Source organism: Haliotis rubra, unplaced genomic scaffold (genome assembly GCF_003918875.1).
Source record: "Haliotis rubra isolate DU_JTF1 unplaced genomic scaffold, ASM391887v1 Scf1001, whole genome shotgun sequence".
NCBI classification, from domain to species: Eukaryota; Metazoa; Mollusca; class Gastropoda; order Lepetellida; family Haliotidae; genus Haliotis; species Haliotis rubra.
Window position 1 is genome coordinate 162,953 of NW_025764895.1, and position 24,996 is coordinate 187,948.

Genomic DNA, 24,996 nt, shown 5'->3' on the forward strand with positions numbered 1-24,996 from the left:
ACGAATCAGTTGAAGTTAAGCAACGTCGAGCTCGGACAATCCTTGGATGGGTGACCGTGTTTGGCAGCTTGACTCCTGAGAGTTTCTAGGACTTCAGTCTTGCCCCACAACAATGTGATGCATGTGGTCTCACCTTAGGCAAGTGAGTTTGTTCAAAATTGCCTCTGTTCACCCAGCAGAAAATGGGTAACCGGTGGGATAAAGTCATGTGACTATAACCTAGCGCCTAACACAGGCAGCTTGGGTTATCTGGGGTAATAAGAATCAGATTCTGATTAAGCCCCGCGAGCAATCACTTGGTGTTTGGAGACTGTGCGCTATAGAAGATGACTTATTATTATTATTATTATTTGGGGTTTGGAGCAGCCCAATTCACCTTTCTGTCCAGTGACATCGTACGTTGCCTGCCTTGATACCTTGATAAGAACATATTTATCGGGATCGACTTCCGAGAGATTTTTTCTGCGACACTGATCCAACCTTGTATAAGAACAGGCCTGTCGGGAAGAATACACTAGCAACCTTCATATCTACTCTCAGTGAGTGAGTGAGTGAGTTTAATTTTACGCCGCACTCAGCAATATTCCAGCTATATGGCGGCGGTCTGTAAATAATCGAGCTTGGGCCAGACAATCTTGTGATCAACAGCATGAGCATCGAGCTGCGCAATTGGGCACCGATGACCACCCGATCCCGTTAGTCACCTCTTACGACAAGCATGTGTTACTGAAGGCCAATATTCTAACCCGGACCTTCACGGGTCATCTACTTTCAGTAAGAGTTGTGGTTTGTCCCAGGTTTACACAAACCACTGTATCCGTGCCACTGGTGCCACGTTCCTCACTCGCGGTAACGTTTCGAGTGCCGAAATCATGCCGAGTGTCGCCCGTCACAAGAGCATCAGTTCTCTTGCCGCCTATAAGCACGTATCCAACAAGGAAAAGATGCATATGAGCCATGTTATTTCCAACGCTTTGCGCCCTTCTTCTCTCACTACCTCGACGCAAAATTAATCTAACGGCACCGTCGCCAGTCAAATATTTGTCAACGCTAGGGGAAGACAAGCGTTTTGTCTGCTGTCGAACCTTTCCAGCAGAAATGCAACGAGCTTGCAGATTTCAGCGAACTTGACCTTGGTGACTTATTTTGCGATATTTCGATCCTGAATAATCAACACACTTTTGGATAACAAACCAAACATAAACTTTTGAAATTGCAACATTCAGAACGTCAATGTTATTGTCAGAAGATGACATCTCCCTGTGATGTGTGTTAGGCACATTCCTTCTCTTCATCGGCTGTTCGATATGCTGTTTCAGAGGTCACATGGTACAAACTGTTGTGAGACTTTCTTCTGTTACCTTTTTGCAGTTTAATATTTCGAGCGGTTATTTTAAATGCCTCACTGTTTTCGTGACGTTGTTGACGAGATATTGTTGTGAGAGAATTTGAATTTCGCTCTATTGCCTACGTTAAAAAAGTGGTGAGTGAGTGAGTGAGTTGAGTTTTACGCCGCACTCAGCAATATTCCAGCTATATGGCGGCGGTCTGTAAATAATCTAGTCTGGACCAGACAATCCAGTGATCAACAGCATGAGCATCAATCTGCGCAATTGGGAACCGATGACATGTGTCAACCAAGTAGCCATGACGGTAGGATATATTGAACATGTCTATATTTTGTCTTTAAGCATACAGTCAGATACCAAGTGACCTTATTACCCTTTAGACCTGTGAAGATTAGGATTAGTCTTCAGCAACCCATGCCTGTCGTTAGAGTCAAGTTATTGGTTGACACATGTCATCGTTTCCCAGTTGTGTAGATCGATGCTCATGATATTGATCACTGGCATGTCTGGTCCAGGATCGATTATTAACAGAGCTGGAATATTGCTGAGTGTAGCGTAAACGACAAACAAATAAACAAACAAAATAAATAATTAATCTATAAACAACACTGTACGGTAATGTTTTACATATTCATGAAATGTTCGTCATTGCACGCCAAGCACTGTACATGTACTAACGGTAATATCTATCAGGCTTGTGAAATCCAGTACACTGTATGACCATTAAGAGAGAGACATTGACTTCTATCCCCGCAGTGATATTGCTGAAATATCAACAAAACTAAACTCATCCACTCTCCCAGATTGCAGCACTGGGATGTCGACAACGAGGCTCTAAGCGGTGACACCCTTGTACGCCATTCCGGAGACAGGAACCTCACCATGTGGATCTTCAGAGAGGTCCACAAGATCGACCCTAACGTCATGCTGTTCTTGAACGACCACCAAATAGTAAACTACAACACACATACCGTGGTATGTCCGTCAAGTTACTTCCTGCCAGCTGCCATAACCGTATCACTGTGCTTCTCCCAGAAAACAACCTGTGAAGAACCCATGCTTGTCGTAAGAGGCCACTTAAGGGATCGGGTGGTCAGGCTCGCTGACTTGGTTGACACATGTCATCGTATTCATATTGTGTAGATTGTTGATCACTGGATTTTCTGGTCCAGACTCGATTATTTACAGAGGCCGCCATATAGCTGGAATATTGCTGAAAGTGGCGTTAAACAACAAAAAAACAATGAGAGGTTTACCTCATTTTACTTTTTTAGACCAAGCTGTCAAAATGTGGATGTGTGCGTAAAACCGCATGATGTCGACTAGGTATACGTTAATTCGTTATAAAAGTATGAATATGTGTTTATTGGCGAATCCCTTATCATGACTTCATCAAGTATGTAATTTGATTCTGTTGTCTTGCCAAGAATTTTGACAAAGTGGCTTCTTGTTGCATTGTAAATATTTCTATTTTAAAAAATCTCATTTAATAAAACCTGTTGAAGTACAAAGCCCATGTAAGAAACATCTAGCTTTTTCTTCCAGGCTTTAGAAGACCAGGCTGTGTACTACAAGGCAGCGGGAGTTCCTGTTTCAGGAATAGGCATACAGAGTCACGTCCGGCACCCAATAGACCTGGCGGCGATCTGGGTAACGTCAGCGTTATGTCAAGTTTTGTACCTATATCTCGTGGCAGAAAAAGAGAAACTAATGATAAATAATATAAATAAATTGAATGCGTAATGTTTGCAAAGAATAGTGGTATGTTTAAAACAGCAATTTCAGAGTACATGGAGTTTTCCAAACCATTACTGTCCCTTCCCTCCACCTTATTCTAAGTTTCAATCAATCTACCTCTCCCCCACCCAACCCCAACACTACCCCGAACCCAACCCCCATTCCCTACCCAAACGCCCCAAATAAGGTGGTGTTTGATCGCAACGGGGACATAGATTTGTTTTAACTCCACCACCTGTTTCCTCAACACACACAATGACAGACCCCGATCCCCCACCCCACACCCACCACACACCCCCACACACGACTACCAACACCATTAACACCCCTTGCCCCCTAACCCCAACACAACTCCAACCCTCATACACACTTTGTGTGCAAACTTGGTTTTGTCGCTATTTAGCAGAAGTAAATGCGACTTAAATTTGTAACTCACTCACTCACACCAAACATTTGGGTTCAAAAGCAACCGATTGCTACTATCCAATACCTGGCAATACGTATAGATTGCCACATAGACTGCAGCTCTCTTGTTCAATAAACATTTATGTAATATATTTGTATGTGTTGAGACCATAGAGACATTAGCACACAAACATTCTGTTCATGTAAGACTCTACTTGGTTCCCCAGGCTCGGCTGGACGAGGTGGCCCGGGCTGGACTGCCCATCTGGATCACCGAGATGACCATAGAGGGAGTGCCAGAGAAGGACAAGCCGCAGATGTTTGACGACTTGCTGCGTCTCTACTTCAGCCACCACGCCGTCCAGGGAGTGTTGTTGTGGGGCTTCTGGAGCCAGAGGATGTCCCGACCCGAGTCAGCTCTGTGTACTGGGTCTGGCTGCACGGTAATGTATCCCCATTGCTACGAGGTGACTTCCAAATTGAAACGCGAAGAGTAATCCAGAAATCGCTACCAACAGATCTAAACTGTGTTTGTTGATTAACGCCGCACTCAGCAATATTCCGGTTATATGGCGGCGGTCTGTAAACAATCGAGTCTGGACCAGACAATCCAGTGATCAACATCATGAGCATTGATATACTTACTTGTATACGATGACATGTGTCAACCAAGTCAGCGAGATGACCATCCTATCGTGTTAGTCGACTTTTGCGATGGCTTGCTGAAGTCCAATTCTAACCCAGATCTTCACGGTTACTAAACTCTGAAATCAGTAATTGACCAAACAACAATCAATCAATATTTAAAAATGATATTTTAGGCTGATGCAATATAATGGATCAAATACGTGGCGGCAACAGTAAGTGAATATTTAGTCTATCAAACTCATATCAGTGCCTCTTCTGAACGTCTCTTCTGAATGTCTGAAAGAGGACTGTCTCGATTCCTGAATCTGGAATGGTGTAAGAAACTAGCAGAAATTCTGTGCTGGACAAATTATTTAAAGTACATACACATGAAAGCAATAAATAAGACGTTGGATTGTTTGCCTTCCAACAGCTCGTGTCTTCCGAGAGGTTTAGGCAAAGAGTGGTGACAAATGCCAACTGTAACGGATGGCCATAAAAGCAATAATTAACCTACCCGTCCATATGATAACTTTGACTAAATAATGTACTGTACCTTAAAAATATGTTTTATCAATCGTAGCTACCCCGAGGTTGTATTTTAGGAAAAGGTAGCTATGTGTAGCGGAGGTGTATAGAAACGTCGTGTCCTCTTGGTCTTTGTTTTATGTAATGTATTAAAAATAAATTAAATAATAATGGACATAGCAAGGCGCCTGTATCCATGCTTGTATATACTCAAAGCGCTAAGACAATGTTACCCTGGTTTACCTAAGCTGCCTACGAGGCGCTAGAAGGTTAACAGTTATATAACTTATTCTACCGGGTACCCATTCACTGCTGGGTGAACACAGACAATTTTGAACAAACTCACTTGCCTTAGGTGAGACCACATGTGTCAGGTGTGCCTCGTTCGGCCGGACAGAATTCCTAGAAACTTTCATGAGCTGCCAAACACGGTCACCCATCCAACGACTCTTCGTGACAAACGTGACTTAACTGCAACTGATATGTGACTTGGGTTCCATGTACAAGACCACCCACCACCAACTGAAGAATACCAACTGTTGGAAACAACGGGACCAGAGTTCCAGCATATGTATTCGAGAGGTCATCCAGAGAAAGTGCCTGGGAAAATAAAGAAACCTGAGAAACGCGATTCAAAATTAGAAAGGTCATTTCATTGAAGGATGTATGAAATAGAAGCAACAACACACTTAGCGGCGTGTAACCCACCACAGAAGTAAGACGGGGATCGTCAGCTGGTGCCATCATGACCTTTCTATTGACTCTCTGTAACCAGGCCAGGCTATCAGTGGGAAATACTATGTCCAAGAACTAATTCAGTTGAGTGAAGATATCAAGGTAACAGGTCTGGGCGCCATGCTTCTTGAAGACGGGCGATGGGGGAGTGGTTAAAGTGTTAGCTCGTCACGGCGAAGACCCCGGTTGTCAATACCCACATGGGTACAATGTGTGTCCCCCGCCGTGATATTGCTGGAATATTGCTAAAAGCGACATGAGGCAAAACCCAACTACAAATTTGAGTAGTTGAGGAATGGAATGCGATTCCGCAAGCTTTCTTTTGAACTTGATCAGGAGCATGAGAACAAGGTACATATGTGTCTTGGACGCGCGGAGGGTACAGAAGATATTGAATGACCGAGTGTTTCGTGTCTGTCATTTTCATTTTAGGGGTTGGTTTATACAACTGATATTTGCTAGTACTGTCTGAACTTTTCATTCATTCATTCATTCATTCATTCATTCATTCATTCAATCAATCTACAACAAAAAATACTGCTCAAAAGCATCATGGGCAATTATTAGTCCATATTTTCAGCAATGGTTTAAAAGTGAATAGTTGCGATAGGCGTTCTGGTGGTAAATTATTGCAAAGATGTGGCCAAGAGATCTGAAAGCCCCGATCTCCCTAGCATTCTGATACCTTGGTTGTAGTGATCGTAAAGGCTCATAGGCTTGTACAAGATCAGAAGGATATGTTGGTACCAGTCTTGAACACAAGAGTGAGCACCTTGATCTACAGAATCGTCATGTACATACACCCTTTCGTGGGGAGCAAAGAAGAAGCCCTCAACAGTGGGGGATTATGATCGTATCTGCTTGTTCCTAGAATGTATCCAGAGATATGCTGATAAGAGATTCTGTGTTTCTGTTTCCTTACAGGTAAATGACAGCGGGAGACGTGTGAGTCATCTTCTACAGACAGAATGGAAGACCCACGAAACCCACTCCATCAAGAAAGGTCAAACAGTCCGCATCCGGGGATTTAAAGGAAGCTACGTGTTGCGCGTGAAGCACAATGGACACACGATTCACGAGGAGAAATTCTATCTGGGCTACCAGGGCACGGACCTCAAAGTGTCACTCACTGGATCCAGTAAGTCTCCAGTTCTTCCAGCAGTTTCACATCAGTATACATACCTGCCAACTCTTACCCCTTCACATCATTCTGTAAACATACAGTGTTTACAGTTATTCCAACAGAATCACAACATCTGAATATAACGTTTTCAGTTCACCTCACGGTTAATCATAGAAGTTGGCTCGTCGCACCAAAGACCCGGGTTCGAATCCCCACATGAGTACAATGTGTGAAGCCCATTTCTGGTGTCCCCCCGCCGTGATGTTGCTGGAATATTGCTAAAAGCGGCGTAAAACCAAACTCAGTCAGTCAGTCAGTTAATCATAGAAGCCCTCTCTTCTTTATATTCTGTTTGCGTACACGGCCATCTTCAGTCCAGTTCTTCCGGCAGTTTCACATCTGTATACATACCTGTCAACTCTCACCCCTTTGGCTTGAGACTCACATTTATATTACTCATGTCACGCTCTCGTGACACAACTGCTAAATCTGACGCCAAACTTCAGCATGCACATGCGTGGATCCAGTAAGTTTCGAGTTATTCCAACAGTTTCACATCAGCATATACCGATTTCAGTTCAGTTCTCACGGTTAATCATAGAAGCCCACTGTACTTTATATTCTGTTGGCGTACACGGTCATCTGCACTCTGTATTTTCAGTTCTTACGGTTAATCATAGAAGCCCTCTGTACTTTATATTCTGTTGGCGTACACGGCCATCTGCACTCTGTACTTCCTGCCCTGCGTATGTAAATGAATATGTTGACAACCAGTAGACGTGACAGCAGGATGCCTATCTTACAACGATCAAAATTGTTTGTACATTAGAATTAGCCCAATGGTCTGTGATGTAGCAATTTGCTCTCAAGATATGCGACTCTGTCAGGAGCCGCTTGCTCTTGGTACGAATCTCAGAATCATCACGATTACCTCCCTTTTTTAATACACGGTCACCCTTGACTACTCGCAGCCGTTATGAAGTGTTGCATCACGTGTGTCGAGTTTAGATCAGGTGATGAAATTACTTAAATATATATATGTGGCGTAAAAATATGTTCACTCACTGTGCAAAAAATGTGTTATTGCCTTGTTCTGAAGGAGTGTCAGGAGCAGATCTCACAGAGTATCGCATATGTAGCACGGCATCCATTCCAGACGTAATCTGAGCCTTCTCTGGTCAGAAGGGGCGGTGGGGTAGCCAAGTGGTTAAAACGTTCTCTCGTCACGCCGAAGACACGGTTCGATTCCCCACATGGGTACTATGTTTGAAGTCCATTTCTGGTGTCCCCCGCTGTGATATTGCTGGAATATTGCAAAAAGCGGCGTAAAACCCAACATACTCACTCACTCACCCCATGAACAAACTTTCTGCAACATGGGCAAGATCCTTGAGTGTTGACACCAGATCAGAAGCTGACCCACTAAACACATCCTGAAACCTTTGGACCCGTTCTCATCAAAATACTGTTACCAACGACTAGATCTGGGTCCATGACTTTGATCCCGCTTCAAAATTTAGAGCAGACAGTTGGGATTACCCCGCCAAGGAAAATTTAATCTATGTGAATATAATGATTTGACTGTGTTAGTGAGTGTGTATGGGTTGAAGCCGCTTTTAGTAATATTCCAGCAATATTATGGCGGGGAACACCAGAAATGGGCATAACATGTTGTGCCCATGTCTGGAATCAAACCAGGGGTTTCTGCTTGAGGAGCGGTCGCTTTAACCACTCTGCTATCCCACCGTATAATGATGGTAGCAGCATATTTCTTCCACGTGAAAACTATAGGAGAGCTCTGGAGAAATGATATTATATTCGTGATTGTAAGACCACTTCGTATATTTGATATTCCGCTTGATATGCCAAACTATTCAATTTCCCGTATAGAAAGCTACCAGCATTCTTTTCATGTTCGCTCCCCTGTAAGTATCTTAACTTGCTTTATGGCATATCCGAGATTGGAGTCGTGGGTAGACTTCAATCGGGACATTATAAAGGCAACAGACCTATTTATTTGGACACTGGGCACTCTTGAGACCAACATGAGAGACTCTTCTTTTCCGAAATAACCACGGAATCCACTGTTTACAATCCAACATTTCGTTTGTTGCAGATTCCAGCCCGCACGTTGACCAGATCCTGGTGGGATGACCTCAGCCAGCCATGGGAAAGGTGTACCTTTCTCTGTGTATTGACGAAATAAACATGTTGACAACGAGAAATTTTTTGAATGCCTGGATTGTAACTTTACTAGTTCAAGACAAAATTAGCTCAGTGGACTCTGGTGTAATAATTTGATGTCCAGAAACCCACCCTGACCCGAAATCTATCCGAATTTCAGATTTGCCATGATTACCTCCCTTTTTAGCGAACAACGTATCAGGTTATTGTGTTGTTGTTGTTGTTGGTCGTTTAATGCCGTACTCAGCAATGTTCCAACTATGTGGCGATGGTCTGTAAAGAATCGAGTCTGGACCAGTCAATCCAGTGATCAACACCATGAGCATCGATCTACACTGTTAGGATACGATTACACGTGCCAACCAAGTCAGAGTGTCTGACCACCCGATCCCGCCTCTTACATGTTTTGTCCGTATCTTTACGAGTCGAAAGGTTACAGATCCTACGATTATTGCACAAGGGATATTAACGCAGCCTAGTTGTTTTATGTACGTTCAAGTTGATGCATTCCCTTATATACAATCAGATGTGTAGATACACTGTGACATCTGTAAAGTCCATTGGACCATACCAAGTAGAGGTACATCAAAAGGGTCTTGTGCGCTCGTTCACATTTTCAAGAAAAGGTGAAATAGAGATAATGCGGGTAGCCTGTTGTTCGAAATTTGATAAATTTAAAAGAAATTCATTATAATGTCACTGAAGAATTTCATTTTATGTTCAAATGCCCTGTGTATTATGATTTGAAACTGAAATATTTTTCATACCTGCCTATACAAATAAAGATATTGACATTTTCCTACACCTAAAAATAAAACCTGCACGCCTCTCGCGTGATAAATCGTTCACTTCCATGCTATGAAATATTTCCTGCCGTTCACCGCTCCTAAGGTGTGAGTGGGGTATTCATGCTTAACTGCGGCATGGTATGTCAGTGAGCTAGCACTCGAAAACCAGCTTAAGTCTGGGTTAGTACAAGCAGCCACACATACACACGCATGCACTTCGTCATATGAGCGAAATATTCTTAAGTACAATGTCAAACCTCATTTCACCTCACCTCACCATAAAAGTGCAAAATCAGCGAAATTAAACGCTATTTTACCTCACCCAGTTCACAGCAGCGTTCACTTGCATTTGGCTATACGTGCAAAATAAGATAAAATTCTTGGAATAACTGTTTATATTCATTAAGGCTGTTGGATAGGTCAAGGACTTGCGCCTATCTGAGAGTGATTAAACGGTCACGTTTCTTGGTACTGTTTAGACATATTTGACGTGGTCCAAGCAGTAATGTGGGTCTACAGCCTGTTGTTCCTCCCTGCTGTCTGGGGGGGAACTGAACTTCTGAAGAACGCCGACTTCGAGAACCATTTCAGCAGCTCCGACTGGAAGGCTATGTCCGGCACCATCTCGGCGACATCCGACGCCTATCACGGTCACCGAGCGGCTAAAGTCACTAAAAGGTGGACCGAATTATTAATTTCGTAACATGACATTTTGATTCAGATATGCAGAAAAAAACGTAAAGGGTCTTCCGATTTGTTTCTTATAACTATATTTATTTCTCACTCAAAACAGATTAAGTATATTTACAGCTTGTTCAGCTTGACCTGAGCTACTCTGCATATGCATGACCGGGAGGTCAAATGGCACAAACGGCAGGTCGTATTAACGTCATTAGATAGGGGAGCAGACAATGTTATTAATGTTGCGTTTGTGCATACATGAATTCGTTACAGAACTTGTTCCGGAAAACAACACTTCTAAAAAAAACAACCATTTCATGTTTTAATTGAATTGTGTATACAGTCATATGCTATCTAGTTTGGTTTACTAACGTTACAACGTACAGACGTCAGTTACTTTCACAATCCGATTCATTCTCGCTGTCACACTCTACACCCAGTTCAATTATCACTTTTTCTATAATTTCATCTTCAACTGCAATATCTCTGTCACAGTAGTCCCCTAAAAACCCGAATCGGAAACATAAAACCATCTGTAGCTTCTTTTGAAAAGAAAGTTAGGACATTGTTGACGATTTCTCGACACTGAGATATCAAACGGAAACATTGTTTCGGCTGTTCTGACATGTTGACAATCAACTGACAAAGGTGCACCCCTTCCCAATAATAGACCCAGCCAGTTGTGACACGGTCACGCAATGCAATACCATTCACCTGATCAGGTCAAGCTGAACAAGGTGTAGTAATATGAAATATCTGATTTAATTTTTGTTAAAGTGTTTAACATTTTGGAGTGCAGTTTGGGATGAAACGAATAATTTACACAATCTGATGGGAATTGACATGTCCACACCAAGCAACACTAATACAACGTCAAAGAAGTCATTTTAAAATTAATTTAATTGTATGTTTCTATCTTCTCTATGTTATAAACGTAGCGCTGGCTATCGGATTTGGGCAGTTGTTTTGTTTAGAATATTTTGATGTTGTTGTATTTTTAGAATACAATGAAAGCGCATGTGACTTTTTTGTGTGAATCTATACTTTATTTGATTTTTTATAGCATATTCAATATATCTCCTTTAAATAATTAGCTGATGCAAAAAACTACGACGTTTATAACAAATCGCCGCTATATCAGTAACTGATATAGCGAACCGTCCTTCTAGTCCAGACCATTTGCTGTTTATATTAGTCGAGTGAGTGAGTATGGTTTTACGCCGATTTTAGCACTATTCCAGTAATATCACGGCGGGGGACACCAGAAATGGGTTTCACACTTTGTACCCAATATTTGAGTCGAACTGTGTATTTTGGTCGAACTGTGTATTAATCGAGCTATGTTTATAACGCATTAAAATAAGTGGTTCCTCTGTGTTCGTTATAACCGAAGTTCATTGTAATTTCAAAAGTGACCAGGCGGCTATTTTTATTCTTATAAAAGTTTCCGTCAACATTTTCATCTTCGTCATTACCTCAAATTCCGCTAGACATTTATCAACAGATAACTGCATTCCAAGAACTTCTTTTCCGAATAAGGAGAGGCGAGGTGGCCCAGTAGCGTCCGCTGGTTGTGACGAAATTCCCGGGTTCTGTTCCCCACTTTCTAAATCCATTTCTATTGTCCCCCTGCCTTGATACCAATACGATGTTTGTACAGGCGCCGTAAAACAATATTCGCCAGCGGTGTAGAAAGGTGGTCCCGAACATGGAGACCAGATGTTTCATCGTTTCACAGATGATGATATAGAATATTACTCTCTTTGTTGTTGTTGCTGTTGTTGTTGTTGTTGCTTATATCTGGTTTTCGAACACACGATGTTGCAGATAAGGATATGGCACTACGGTCATAAGTGTTAAAAGCGATGACTACCTTGTTCGTTAACAACAACTTGCTCTGCCGAATTGCGCAACTTAGCCGTGTCTGGATCTGCTGACAGTCGTTTTACCCATCTCCTACGACCGTTATAGCCATGGCATAAATCTATTTAGGCTTTCCTTTTTGCAGAACTCATAGTTATGGCGCACTTGAACAATACGTCACGGTCAAGAGAGGTCATCGCTATTACTTCCGGGCGTATGTGAAGATCCTGAACTATGCACACGGCAAAGACAAGCAAGATGTAGCTTCTGGGATAAGCTTCACGGAACGAGGCAGCGGTGGAATTTAGCTATATACAAAATACAATATTTACATGTTAAGGTACATTGTACCGTTAATACACAGTGACACGCATTAATGTTAATTCTACTGTTTATTCTACAACATACTGCGACAACCGAAAACTGTTCTCTGTTGTGGCGTCGACCTTGACCTTTCCTATAACTGGTGTAGTGGGTTGTGTCTGAGTCTTGTGAACACCTGGTATCAACATATTGCTTTTACGGTTGTTTATGCGTTTAATATGTGATGTCCTTGCCGCTGTCTGGAGAGCGAAAAGTCGGTGGTTCGATCCCGAGCAGCGTCATTCTAAAAATACGTGAAAAGGGGTTAACAAAGGTAAACTGCGGCATGGTATCTAAGTGGACAGGCAGATCGATGCTCACGATGTCCATCACTGGATTGTATGGTCGAGGCTTGATTATTTACTATTTATATAGCAGGAATATTGCAAACAGCAAAGAAAACTTCCTTCAGAATCCTGTGTTGTAATGTATATATACTGACGGGCTAAAGAAACTTTCTCCTCGTTCAATTTGATCTCATTTAAAAACAACAACAAGAAATCGAAGTTTGCAATTTATAATTGTGAAGCAATGACATAGGCACGTGCTAAGTACAAACGATCGATTTTTGACAAGGCTGATAACGTATTGAACAGGTTATGGTCGACATGGGGTCAAACTACAGAATTCACGATCAGTTGGTCCATTCGGGAAACACAGAAAGCGTGAACAGAAGTCTCTTATAGCGAGTTTGTCCACCTCTGGATAGAAAACATGCTGCACTGTAACTGGTGGTTTCTGTCTCCGTTGAATAACTATATCAAGGTGGTCCCATACGTGCTCGATTGGCGACATGTCAGGAGAGCGTGCAGGCCATGGCAGGACGTTGACGTTGTTGGCGTGAAAGAAGTTCTGGACAACTCGAGCGACCATGTCTGTCTGTCAGCAGCGTCTCTCGGTACGGTCGGTAGGCCCTGATACCATAGGCCCGTAGTCTCCTTGACACTATCCTTCGACTCACTGGGTGACCGAGTGCAGTTGACGCTGATGACGTTACCGTCAGAAAGCGGTTTCTAAGGTGTAACGTCCTCAGGTCTTCCTGCGCAGTTGTCACCCGGGGTCTGCCTGTCTGGGGCCTGTCTGAGGTCTGACCAGTTTGTTGGTAGCGCCGACGAAGGTTCCTGACGGTCACGACGGAGAAATTGAAGGTTCTTGCAGCGTGACCCGTTGTAGTGCTATTTGCAACATTCTGCTGGCCCTCTCTCGCTCTGCTGAAGTTAACCTCGGCATTGTAAAGTGGTTTTCTGCTGAAGTACGATCTGCTCTGTGCTGTGAGGTGATTTTATACCATGCATTCACGTGCATCGTGCATTTTGCTGTTTTCGATGCAAAGTTGTCAAGAGGTGCGTTTGAGCGCTGATGTTGGTCAGAATCGAACCCTTGTTGTTGGCAATAACTATGGGGCAATTTGCATTTGATTATATTTTCGTATGTCAATATTATGAAAAAATTTGCAAGAGAAAGTTTCTTTTGCTCATCAGTATATTTGTAACTTATCCCCATAGGGAAGACCCACTACCAGGGGTTCGGCGTGACTCCGTACATACAGGTTGGCCAGTGGCACATCATCGGAGGGGATACACTCATCCCGGACGTTGGTAAGATGAAGTTTACAAACAGTATTGTTTGGGTTTTGTCATATTGCGTGAGTAATCTTCATCTCAGGAGATCTCAGTTTCGTATAAATATTTGTTTACCATCCAATGACGGTTGATTAAAAGTGACACAGGCCCAACCTCATACTGGTTTCTAGATGTTAGTGCGGTGGGTAATCTTTTGATGTGTTCATCTTTGCAAATCGATCGAATTTCAGAATTTTTAAACAGGACCGTGCAATGACGTTATCGCTCTAAAAGAAACAGAAAATACAATATATCAACACACAATACAACACATCATTGGGAATTTTCTCATGCGTATTTACTTGCTTCGCTTGTTGATACGTAGACCTTACGAATCGAAAATTCAAAATAATAAGAAACATCCGAAAAACAAGATTCCTTATATTCCACTCCCAGGACATTTTTATGACTAAAAGAGAACTTTGTCCATTAGTAAATCGTAATCTTTACTCAAAGTCGAACTTTAAAATGATTAAACTAATGTTGTGAATGCATTTTCTTATTACGAACACCGTTGATTGGACCTACGTAAAGAATTGTGTGGACACAACAGTAAAATGAGAACAAATAATATAAATAATTTAACTATAGTGATTATCGTTATATAATATACCAGATATTACTGGTGCGCACGTGTACATCCGACCTGATGACCAGAGCGTGGACTTCATCGTGGACGACGCCAGTCTACAGGAAATCCTCCCCCTTGACTGGTTTCCCCGCCGACGCAAACAAGAGGATCGATTCAATAAGAAAAGCTGATATCACGATCAGGTACGACGTTGGTACAACCAAACCATAGGTCGATACAAATTTGGGATTCGAACCCGCGAAGGGATATATGTTGAGACTTCGTCTATTGACCGAGTACACATTAAGGTGCTTTGCAGGTGACAAATGTGGATGTTAGGTCAGTTGTTAGGCTCGGTGAGGTGAGGTGAGGTGAGGTGAAAATGGGTTTAACGTGCTTGAGAATATTTCGCTCATATGACGACGTGTTAGGCTCGGTAGCCTGGTTGATCATCATCGCATCATATCGGCATGGGACGTTGCTCATTATGTTAATCACTGGTTTGTCTGATCCAGAGTCGGATGTTTACAAGCCGTCGTCACATAGTTGGGAAAAGAGCAAACAAAAGAGCACACTTGGACAGTTTTTCTACATGTTTAAAGTCAATATGGTAAATTCAGCTTTTATATTTTATTGTTTCTTGTACACAGGCTTGATGACCATTCGGTAGCCCCAAGCGGTCTAAGTGTCGAGGTAAGATAAAAATTTGTACTTTTCGTTAATTATGATTCACGATATGTTGTGATTTTTCTTGAAGTTTCAATACCCGTGAAGATCCGGGTTAGAATGGATCTTCAGCAATCCATGCTTGTCGTAAGAGGCGACTAACGGGATCGGGTGGTCAGGCTTGCTGACTTGGTTGACACGTCATCGTATTCCAATTGAGTAGATCGATGTCCATACTGTTGATCACTGGATTGTCTGGTCGCCATATAGCTGGAATACTGCTGAGTGCGGCGTAAACCTAAACTCACTCACTCACTCACTCATGCAAGTTTCAAGGATTATAGTGATAAATAGGTTAAAATTGGCGTGATGTATGGAACACTGTAAAGGGATATTCTCGACTTTTTGAAACAAGCGAAATGTGTCAAAAGCGCGAGAATGCGATATCGCGAAAATATGGCCAATTTTTGCGTTCTCGCGGTCTTGCATTCTCGGTTGGTTAAGTTTCCATAATCGAGATCGTGAGAATGCGAGAAAGCGTGTCATTTACAGTATTCCATCGTTACAAGCATATATCATTACTCTCACCTCCTATGTGTGAGCGAGTGAGTGAGTGAGGTTTCACGCCGCTTTTGTTCCGACAATATCACGGCAGGGGACACTAGAAATGTGTCCACACAGTGTACCCATGTGAGGAATCGAACCCGAGTTATTGGCGTGAAGCGTGAACGTTTTAACCACTAGGCTACTCCACCTCCCATATATTCAGTTTAACTGCTCCATGTACCCAAATAATATTTAATGATATAGAATGCATCAACGTCGTTTCTTCATTGCATTGGCATATATAATAATCGATGCCAGAATGCACTCGAATTAATGCTTTGTGACAGTTTAAACCTGCGGCGTTTGTGCTGTCTTCAAAACTTGGCATGAGGGTACAACACGTGGGTGATCGGGAACCCTTAACACAACTTTAACTCTATGTAAATCGTATGTTAAATCTTCCGAGTACCTTAATCCCGTTCCACGTCAGCAGCGATTTTTGCGCTTTCAACGAAGATTACAGCTGATATCAGATATATAATACAAATATATTCGGTTGTAGGTGCAAATGTGTATCGCCCTTTTACAGATCTAAACAAACATTAAGGCATGTTTGGCGATAAATTACTGCTCTGCTAAGGTTGATTTGGCCAGAGCAGGTTTACTTCACAAACTAACTGCAACACACTTTCCTTTTGTTTTGATTCCTTACGTGAACGTGTGATTGTTTTATTCTGTGTCCCCTAATCGGGGTCCGTTCAGGTAGACATGAGCACAATCAAAGCGGCCTTAGCTAAGGTTGCTCTACTGTAGCATGTTCCCGTTTTGTATACAACACATAATCAGTTGCATAGACCTTGAGAACAGTCATAGGTATCTTCGAATCCAAAACAACAGAATGGAGCATTTTTCTGGGCACCATTTTCATTTTCTAGATGTTTATTCTTATAATAAGATAACATTATCTATGTTACTAAATGTTAACTAGTCTACACGCTGCTGAAAATTATTGACCTTTCCCTCCAAAGACCAGCGCAAGTCCCTGTTCCACTAATCAATCGTAAGATTCTGGAAGTTCTTAGCGCAAAGATCGTTTTGTATAGCGGGGCTCAGATCAGCAATCTTCTAATTACATCCTCAACAAATTTTAGTAAAGATAGTGACACCCGGTGTTTAGATTCTATGTAAACTGTTCAATCACCAGCAAATGATTACATATTTGGAGTGTTGCATAGGTAGAGGAAACATCGGGTATGTTTGGCTTTGGGTCAGCTATAAATGCTAAAGCGCTGGTGGATCCAAGCATGAAGGGCTACCAGAACTTCTTCTACCAGAACTTCAAGTGGGCAGTCCATGGAGGCTACCTCAAGTGGAAGACGATGGAACCACAAAGGGTGAATCTAAATTATCCGTTCCTTATCCCAGTTGTATCCAAATTATTATTATACCTTTACCTCATGTTACCCCAGCCTTATCATATCCTTATCTCATATTTACAATCCTTATCCCATCCTTCTTATATCTATATCCCATCGTTACCATATGTTCGATTCCGCTGCATCCCTTAGCTATTCAATTATCCGCTGGTAATCAGCACCAATACCAGATTCTTCCCAGTACGAACAATTTTAGGAAGATGCATGCAAAATGTTACAGAACGTTTGGTCGGATACCATAATGGATAACATTTACATAATCGTCGCCATCATCATCATCATCATCATATAGCGATTGTGTTGTTTTTATAGGGTCACATCGACTACGACACTGCAATGAAGGCCATTAATGCACTGTTGAGTCACGGGTATGCATATATTCTACTGCACTAGTGTCTTCTGTTTGTAATGCATCAACATACACGTTATTGTCTTTTCTTAAACTCTGTCAAAAGAAACGCAACCCTGTATTTTAGAGATTTTGATCTGAAGTTTTAAGACGACACAGCATTTTTATTATTTAAGACAGAAGTCTGAAATTTGGCAGAATAATAACCAAGATGGGCATGTTTAAAATTGTCATTTCAAAGTCATCTCACAGACACCAGTTTGTCACCAGGGGGCGTCTTTCTCAGTAGTCTCGTATGAGGCACCACGAGCTGCAATCACTGCACGGCATCTCCTTGGACAAGAACGGATAAGACGCCGGATTCTTTCCTGGGGAATGGCTCTCCTCCACTACTCCTGCAGTGCAACGCCGAGCTGTTGCAGCGTCTGTGGCGGCGGCTGACGTTGACGTACGCGTCGACCCAGAGTATCCACACGTGTTCAATAGGGTTGAGGTCTGGTGATTTAGAGGGCTATGGCAAGACATTGACGTTGGAATTCTGCAGAAAGTTCATTGTTGCACGTGCAGTATGAGGCCGGGCGTTGTCTGGTTGAAAATCTGTGTGTCTGTTGGTCAATAATCGGGAGAAGGTGAGGCTGTAATACGTGGTTGATGTAACGTTGGGCTGTCAGGTTCCCTTCAACGATCACCCAAGTCCCGTTTCTCTGGTTGTATGAGATGGATCCCCAAACCATAACGCTTTCTCCGCCAAATCCTGTCCCCTGTCGGACGCAGATGGGCGCAAAACGCGTTCATGACGTCTCCTATACACACGTTTTCTTCCGTCGTGATGTTGCAAAAGAAACGGGATTCATCAGAAAACCAGATGCGCCTCCAGTTTTGTAAGAGTCCATATCCTTACGTTGTTGCACCACCTGGAGTCGTCAGCGGAGATGTAGGGGGCGTAGTACAGGTCCAACAACTGGTCTACAGGCACGTAAACCGCTTCTTTCAGACGGTTCCCTAATCGTTTGAGCTGACCTCTCCTCCAAACCTGGTATTTGTGGTGGCAGTCACGGTTGGTAAAGAGGGCATGCCGATTACGCAGGTGATGGACCCGGATGTACCGATCTTGAAGGGGGTCGTGATTCTTGGCCTTCCACTTCTCGGGCGATCGTTGGTCAAATTGAGAAGTTATTTGTAGCGGCTCCAAAGTCGGGATATCGTTGTTTTGTGAACATTTAGGTGCCGTGCAACAGTTCCGGCAAAACTTTTCTCCGGCTTTGAACGACCAATGGCGATATTTCGGTCGGCAGCACTCAATCGTGGCATTTTAAACACAGCTTTTCGGCGACAAATGAATGAATATAATACGAAAGCACATGGGCTTTTATACACTACATTAACTGCCATTTTCATGAGTTGCATGTGTTTTTTGTGCAAGAAGTCACCATGAGGGTCATTTCATGCGTTGTGACGGAATAAGCAATAAAATACACTTATGCGTACAAATGCAGTGAGTTGTTTGGATGGTAATCTTCATTAATTACGTGTATAATTTCAATACATTCAGATAAAATTTAGTTTGGAAGCAATAACTTCATTCAAACGAATTTTTCATATCTGAGGACAGGGGTTGCGTTTCTTTTTTGACAGAGTTTATATACATATACCTGACATTAAGATGAAGTTAAATGCTTAGACAAAGGCAATCCCGCATCATAACATGCATATGGTTTTATCTTCAGCGTTAAAATTAGAGGTCACAATATCTTCACGGGAGTCGAACTCGCCTGCCTGGGTTGACCACCTATCTGGACAAGCTTTACGCCAGGCAATGGAGAAACGCCTGCACGACGTGGTTGGGCATTACAAGGGAAAGTAAGTGATTGCCTCAAGTTATGTTTGAGCACTTGAAAGACATGCTTGGACATTTCAATGAAAGGTGAAGTTACCGCATTAAATTATGCTGAGAACTTCTTGGACGTGCTTGGACATTTGAAGGGAAGTGGTGAGACACCGCATTAAATTATGCTGAGCTCTTCAAAGACGTGCTTAGACATTTCAAGAACAAGTAACTTATCGCTTTAAGTTATGTTTGAGCACTTGAACGACGTGCTTGGACATTTCAAAGACAAGTAAGTCACTGCATTAAGTTATGTTGAGCACTTGAAATACGTGCTTGGACATTTCAAAGACAAGTAAGTCACTGCATTAAGTTATGTTGAACACTTGGAAGACGTGCTTGGACATTTCAAGTACAAGTAAGTCACTGCATACCGTCAGTATATAGCCAGACCCCAGCTGTCCTAAAGATTTTTAAAGAATATTATGTCCTTCTACACATTGTGTGTACCACATACTCTGCATAACAAATGGTAATATCCATCATGTTCTTGAAGACCAGAACATTGTAAGACCATTCAAAGACAGACATTGACCTCTTTCCCAGATTGCAGAGGCGGTAGGGTAGCCTAGTGATTAAAGCGTACGCTCGTCACGCCCAAGACCTGGGTTCGAGTCCCCACATGGGTACAATGGGTGAAGCCCATTCCGCCGTGATATTGCTGGAACATCACTAAAAGCGGCACCCACTCACTCACTATTCCAGATTGCAGCAGTGGGATTATGGACAACGAGTGTCCTGAGTAACGACACCCCTTGTACGCCATTCCGGAGACGGAAACCTCACCATGTGGATGTTTTGAGAGGCCCACAAGATCGACCCTAACGTCCAGCTGTACTTCAACGACCACGAGGAATTATGAACTACAAACAAACATACCGTGGTATGTCCGTCCGAAGTTACTTCCCTCCCAGCTCCATGAAAACCGTATCTCTGGGGTTTTACGCGTTTATGTTTATATTGACTTTGTACGGCATTTTAGAAGTGATGATACACAGAATGGCGAGGCGGCGGGAGGTAGCCTAGTGCTGTTAAAGCGTTCGCTCGTCACGTCGAAGGTCCGGGTTCGATTCCCCACATGGGTACAACTTGTGAAGTCCATTGCTGGTGTTCCCCGCCGTGATATTTGCTGGAATATTGCTAAAAACAGTAAAACCCATACTCAATGAAGTCAGTCAGTCAGTCCATTATATGCAGAATTGTTACAGAAGTCCAGCCCCTTTAAGTCTAAGGAATACGACGTCTCAGTATTTTACTTAATCGACTTTGTCGCTTCGCATAGAGATAGGATAGCGTCTCAATTATTATTTGTTCCTAACTGGATCCACTATCAAATCTACAGAACATTTTTACATGATTCGAAATTATGCATGTAACTTAACAAATAAAGACATAATGCGTACTTCCTTGGAAATACTTGAAGCTTCTCATGTGTTGAGAATAATAACAACTATATTTACATATCGAGTTGGAAACTGGGATCGGTTAAGACATGTTTCTACATTGTGTCTAGGAATGGCGGTGAAAATGCTTTAATATGTTCTCATTTGTTAAAGCCGATAAAGTACAAGGTTCATGTAAGAAACCTTTAGCTTTTTCTTCCAGGCTTTTTAGAAGACCAGGCTGTGTGCTACAAGGCGGCGGGAGTTCCTGTTTCGGAATGGGCATACAGAGTCACGTCCGGCACCCAATAGACCTGGCGGTGATCAAGGCAATATTGAGGGTTATATAGACTCGTGTATACTCAGCGTCATGATTGAAAGGGTCCTTGGGTAGTGGAGGTGTCATCACATGACAGTATGCTGACAGTTTATTAACAGGAACATGTTGGTTATACCTGTGTCACACTGAATGGATGCTTTCCCGAAACAATAATAAATAACATCGGCTATTGATTGAAGAAGGTTAGAGATCCGGGTTAGAAATGGTCTTCAGCAACCCATGCTTGTTGGAAGAGGCGACTAACGGTTGGTCAGGCTCACTGATTTGGTTGACACATGTCATCGTAGGCTAATTGCGGAGATCGATGCTCATGATGTTGATCACTGGATTGCCTGGTCAGACTCGCGTTATTTACAGACCGCAGATTATGTAGCTTAGCTAGAATATTTGCTGAGTGTGGCGTTAAACAACAAACAAACAATCAAAACAAACGCATGACCTTGTTCCCCAGTCTCGGCTGGACGAGGGTGGCCGGGCTGGACTGCCCATCACCGGATCACCGAGATGACCATAGAGGAGTGCCAGAGAAGGACAAGCCACAGATGTTTGACGACTTGTTGCGACTCTCAGCTTCAGCCACCCATCAGTCCAGGGGCATCATGCTGTGGGGCTTCTGGAGAACAAACTGGATGTCCCGACCCGAGTCAGCTCTCTGTACTGGATCGGACTGCACAGTAAAGTTGCATGTATTGTGTGAGACGACATCGTTTTTCTTTTTCAGGCAACCCTAGTTTTAATGAGTGAGATCAATCTAACGCTCCCACTATTTCAGTTATTTCACGTAGTATAAGCATGAAATTGGAGGTAGGTCCGTTTGATGAAATCCAAGGCCAAGGATATGGTACTGACAGGCCAAGAAACAGAGATTCGAACCACCATCATAGTGTTCTGGAACATCCAAGGGACGGAACTCTGCACACCGAATTGTGGCGCCGGAGGGGTGATTGTCAACCATCCCACCTCTACTGGCCTGAGTGTCCTAACCGCGACATGCCGCTAAACCATATGATCAAAGTGATGAGCTTTCGAACCTGGACAGAGGGAAGTACCTTTACTACTAGGTACCCCATCGTCTCATGCCTACGAAAAGGGAATTAATGAATGCTAATAAGATAATGATGACGATAAATGTTGTAAATTTAATTTCGTGTGAATAAATCAATATTTTGTGTCTACTATGTTGGGGGATGCTTGCACGGATGACATACTGTTGAGTAACCTGCGAACAGTACTTGTATTTTATAATGATCCTGCGAACCTTACTTCTACTCTATAATGATCCCAATAATCACATTAGTTCACCTGCCAAGTGTGTTATTACCTCACACCATGACACTACTTCCCCACCTCGACGTCACCAACAACGTTGGCGACGGTCTGACTAGGCCAAACCTTAATTCGTCCGTAAAACAAGGTGTTATGCCACTGTCAAAACTGCAAACAATATAGGAATGCATGGTTGTAAATTAATCATTAACACCCATGTCCCCACAGAGGTTTGACAGAGCTTTTACAGTGACTGAGTGAGTTTAGTTTAATAGTATCATGGGGTGGGACACCAGAAGGACTTCACATTGTATCCATGTGGGGAATCGAACCCTGATCTTCGACGTGACGAGCGAACGCTTTAACCATTAGACACACACACAGACACACACACACACACACACACACACACACACACACACACACACACACACACACACACACACACACACACACACACGCCCCACTATTATTACACACATCACAGCTGCAATACGGGCGTGGGATAGAACTATTACGACAATGCTTTATGATGTGACTTTGCGTGCAGAGGGTGGCGGGATAGCCTAATGGTTCAGTTCGCCTCGCTCGTCGCTGAAGACGCGTGTCTGATTCCGCAACATGGGTACAATGTGTGAAGCCTATTTCTGAGTGGCCCCGCCGTGATATTGCTGAAATATTTCCTAAATGGCGGCGGAACTAAACTTACCTCACTTACTCATACGGAAGCTGCCCCTGTTTTACAGCCCTAATGACACTGGCAAACGTGTCCACCAGCTCATACAAACTGAATGGCGGACACGAGAGACCCATGACCTACATAAAGGTCAAACTATACACATCCGAGGATTTAAAGGACACTACACGTTGCGTGAACAGAGCACACTGGTCACGTGATCCACGAGGAGAACTTCTATCACGGGCTACAAGGGGACAGACCGCTGAAAGCATCACTTTCTCAGGATCTAGTAAGTAGAAGTCGTGTTGGTTCTGTGCCAATATTTTAAGAGTGTTTTGTGTTGTTTAATGCCGCACTCAACAATATACAAGCTATACATGGCGGCGATGCATAAATCAGGTGATTAACATCATGTAGGCATTGATTTAACGCAGTTGGGATGTCATTTTGTGTCATTCCATATCAGCGAACCTAATCACGCAATCCCGTTAGTAGCCTCTTCTTCCAGCAAGCATGGGTTGCTTAGAAGGTCAATTCTAGCCGGATCTTCACTTAAAGAGTGCCTACGTTCCACCGTCTGTCGTCGATATGATCAGAGTCTGAATCTGCACTGGGTCTTTATAATGAAATTAACCGTTCTAACTTCTAGACCCCACCGGACGAACCTGGTTAGAAATGGTCCTCAATAACCCATTCTTGTCAACGATCCGGGGGTAGAATAGGTCTTCAGCAACCATGCTTGCCACAAAAGGCGACCATGCTTGTCGTAAGAGGCGACTAACAGGATCAGGAGAGTCAGGCTCGCTGACTTGGTTGACGCATGTCATCGGTTCCCCAGTGCGCAGATCGAAGCTCTCATGCTGTTGATCACTGGATTTGTCTGGTCCAGAGTCGATTATTACAGACCACCGCCATATATCTGGAATATTGCTGGAGTGCGGCGTAAAACTTCTAACTCCACTCCACTCATTCTTGACAACCTTGATGAGTTTGGCATTTACACTTTTGCGTGGTCGACCCATCGACACCGTGCAGATTGATGTTCATGATGTCAATCACAGGGTTGTCTGATTCGGATAATTGCTATAGACCACGTCATGTTGCTGGTAAGTTTGACAAAACGTAACACGAATAATCGTTAAAGACTTATATTGATTAGAGATGATTTTTGCCCAACAAAGTAGAATCTAAATGACTTGCTACGGTTATCCGTTTAGCGGAGTGTCTGTTTTAGATATTTCACAGTGTTTGGCGTAAAGGTCGGTTTTCCACTTTACATGCTTTAATAATTTTATATGAGAGCTGGCCACTGACGGTGTGGACATTTGTCCAACTTGTCGGACGGTAGGAATGAACCACGTTTTCTTTGTCAGGTTCTCGTCCGCATGTGAATCAAATTCTGGTCGGCTAAAACGAGACAGAGGCAGCAAATACTTTAAAAAAATGTGTATATCGATATATCATTCCCTTGTAGCGAATTAAACCATAACCAGTTTCTGCTTGGATTAAATCACAAAAACAGAAACGATTGTTGTCGGGGTTATTTCCAGAAGGTATTGGTGCCCCACGGTTGGGTGTATGGGTAAAATAATTTTGTGGTGTGTTTCCAGGTCTCATTTCCTGCCGTCATATCAACCGTACAATGACAGATCGCTGAAACTGGACACTTATTTGTCGTGGGTTCGAATCTCAGTTTCGCTCTAATGTTAAATGACGCCCCTATGTACGCATACCTACGTTTCTGTGTGTTACTACCGTCTTCACGTTGCGTTAAACGCAGCTCACCACTCGCCGTTCTTATGAGTGTGTCGACCTTTCCGGATTATGGGTTTGAACAAGGTCCCCAGAAAGCTTTGCTGTTTCTGAAAGGC

At 42.9% G+C, this 24,996-nt stretch overlaps 3 protein-coding genes across 4 annotated transcripts in view; all 3 read left to right on the forward strand.

The window, feature by feature from the left end:
• Window positions 1-8,668, forward strand: part of LOC124267089 (endo-1,4-beta-xylanase 3-like) — a 49,434-nt gene extending 40,766 nt beyond the window's left edge. The window contains exons 10-13 of one of the 2 annotated variants that reach the window (XM_046701947.1): window positions 2,895-2,999; window positions 3,719-3,934; window positions 6,306-6,519; window positions 8,621-8,668. In XM_046701947.1, coding sequence (XP_046557903.1) covers window positions 2,895-2,999; window positions 3,719-3,934; window positions 6,306-6,519; window positions 8,621-8,658 — 573 coding nt within the window. In that variant the 3' untranslated portion in view covers window positions 8,659-8,668. The remainder of the gene's footprint in view (window positions 1-2,894; window positions 3,000-3,718; window positions 3,935-6,305; window positions 6,520-8,620) is intronic. The other variant, XM_046701939.1, reaches the window with a different exon arrangement.
• A 1,233-nt stretch (window positions 8,669-9,901) lies between these two features.
• LOC124267104 (anti-sigma-I factor RsgI6-like) lies at window positions 9,902-20,330 on the forward strand. Its single transcript, XM_046701961.1, has 9 exons — window positions 9,902-10,154; window positions 12,166-12,317; window positions 13,889-13,981; window positions 14,622-14,779; window positions 15,227-15,269; window positions 17,024-17,182; window positions 17,537-17,592; window positions 19,301-19,433; window positions 20,164-20,330. The coding sequence occupies exons 4-8, from the start codon at window positions 14,655-14,657 to the stop codon at window positions 19,356-19,358; spliced, it is 441 nt and encodes a 146-aa protein (XP_046557917.1). The 5' UTR covers window positions 9,902-10,154; window positions 12,166-12,317; window positions 13,889-13,981; window positions 14,622-14,654; the 3' UTR covers window positions 19,359-19,433; window positions 20,164-20,330.
• Window positions 20,331-21,645: 1,315 nt separating this feature from the next.
• LOC124267146 lies at window positions 21,646-24,644 on the forward strand. The gene is made up of 3 exons (XM_046702031.1): window positions 21,646-21,853; window positions 23,193-23,414; window positions 24,499-24,644. The coding sequence occupies exons 1-3, from the start codon at window positions 21,685-21,687 to the stop codon at window positions 24,534-24,536; spliced, it is 429 nt and encodes a 142-aa protein (XP_046557987.1). The 5' UTR covers window positions 21,646-21,684; the 3' UTR covers window positions 24,537-24,644.
• The last annotated feature ends 352 nt before the right edge of the window (window positions 24,645-24,996 follow it).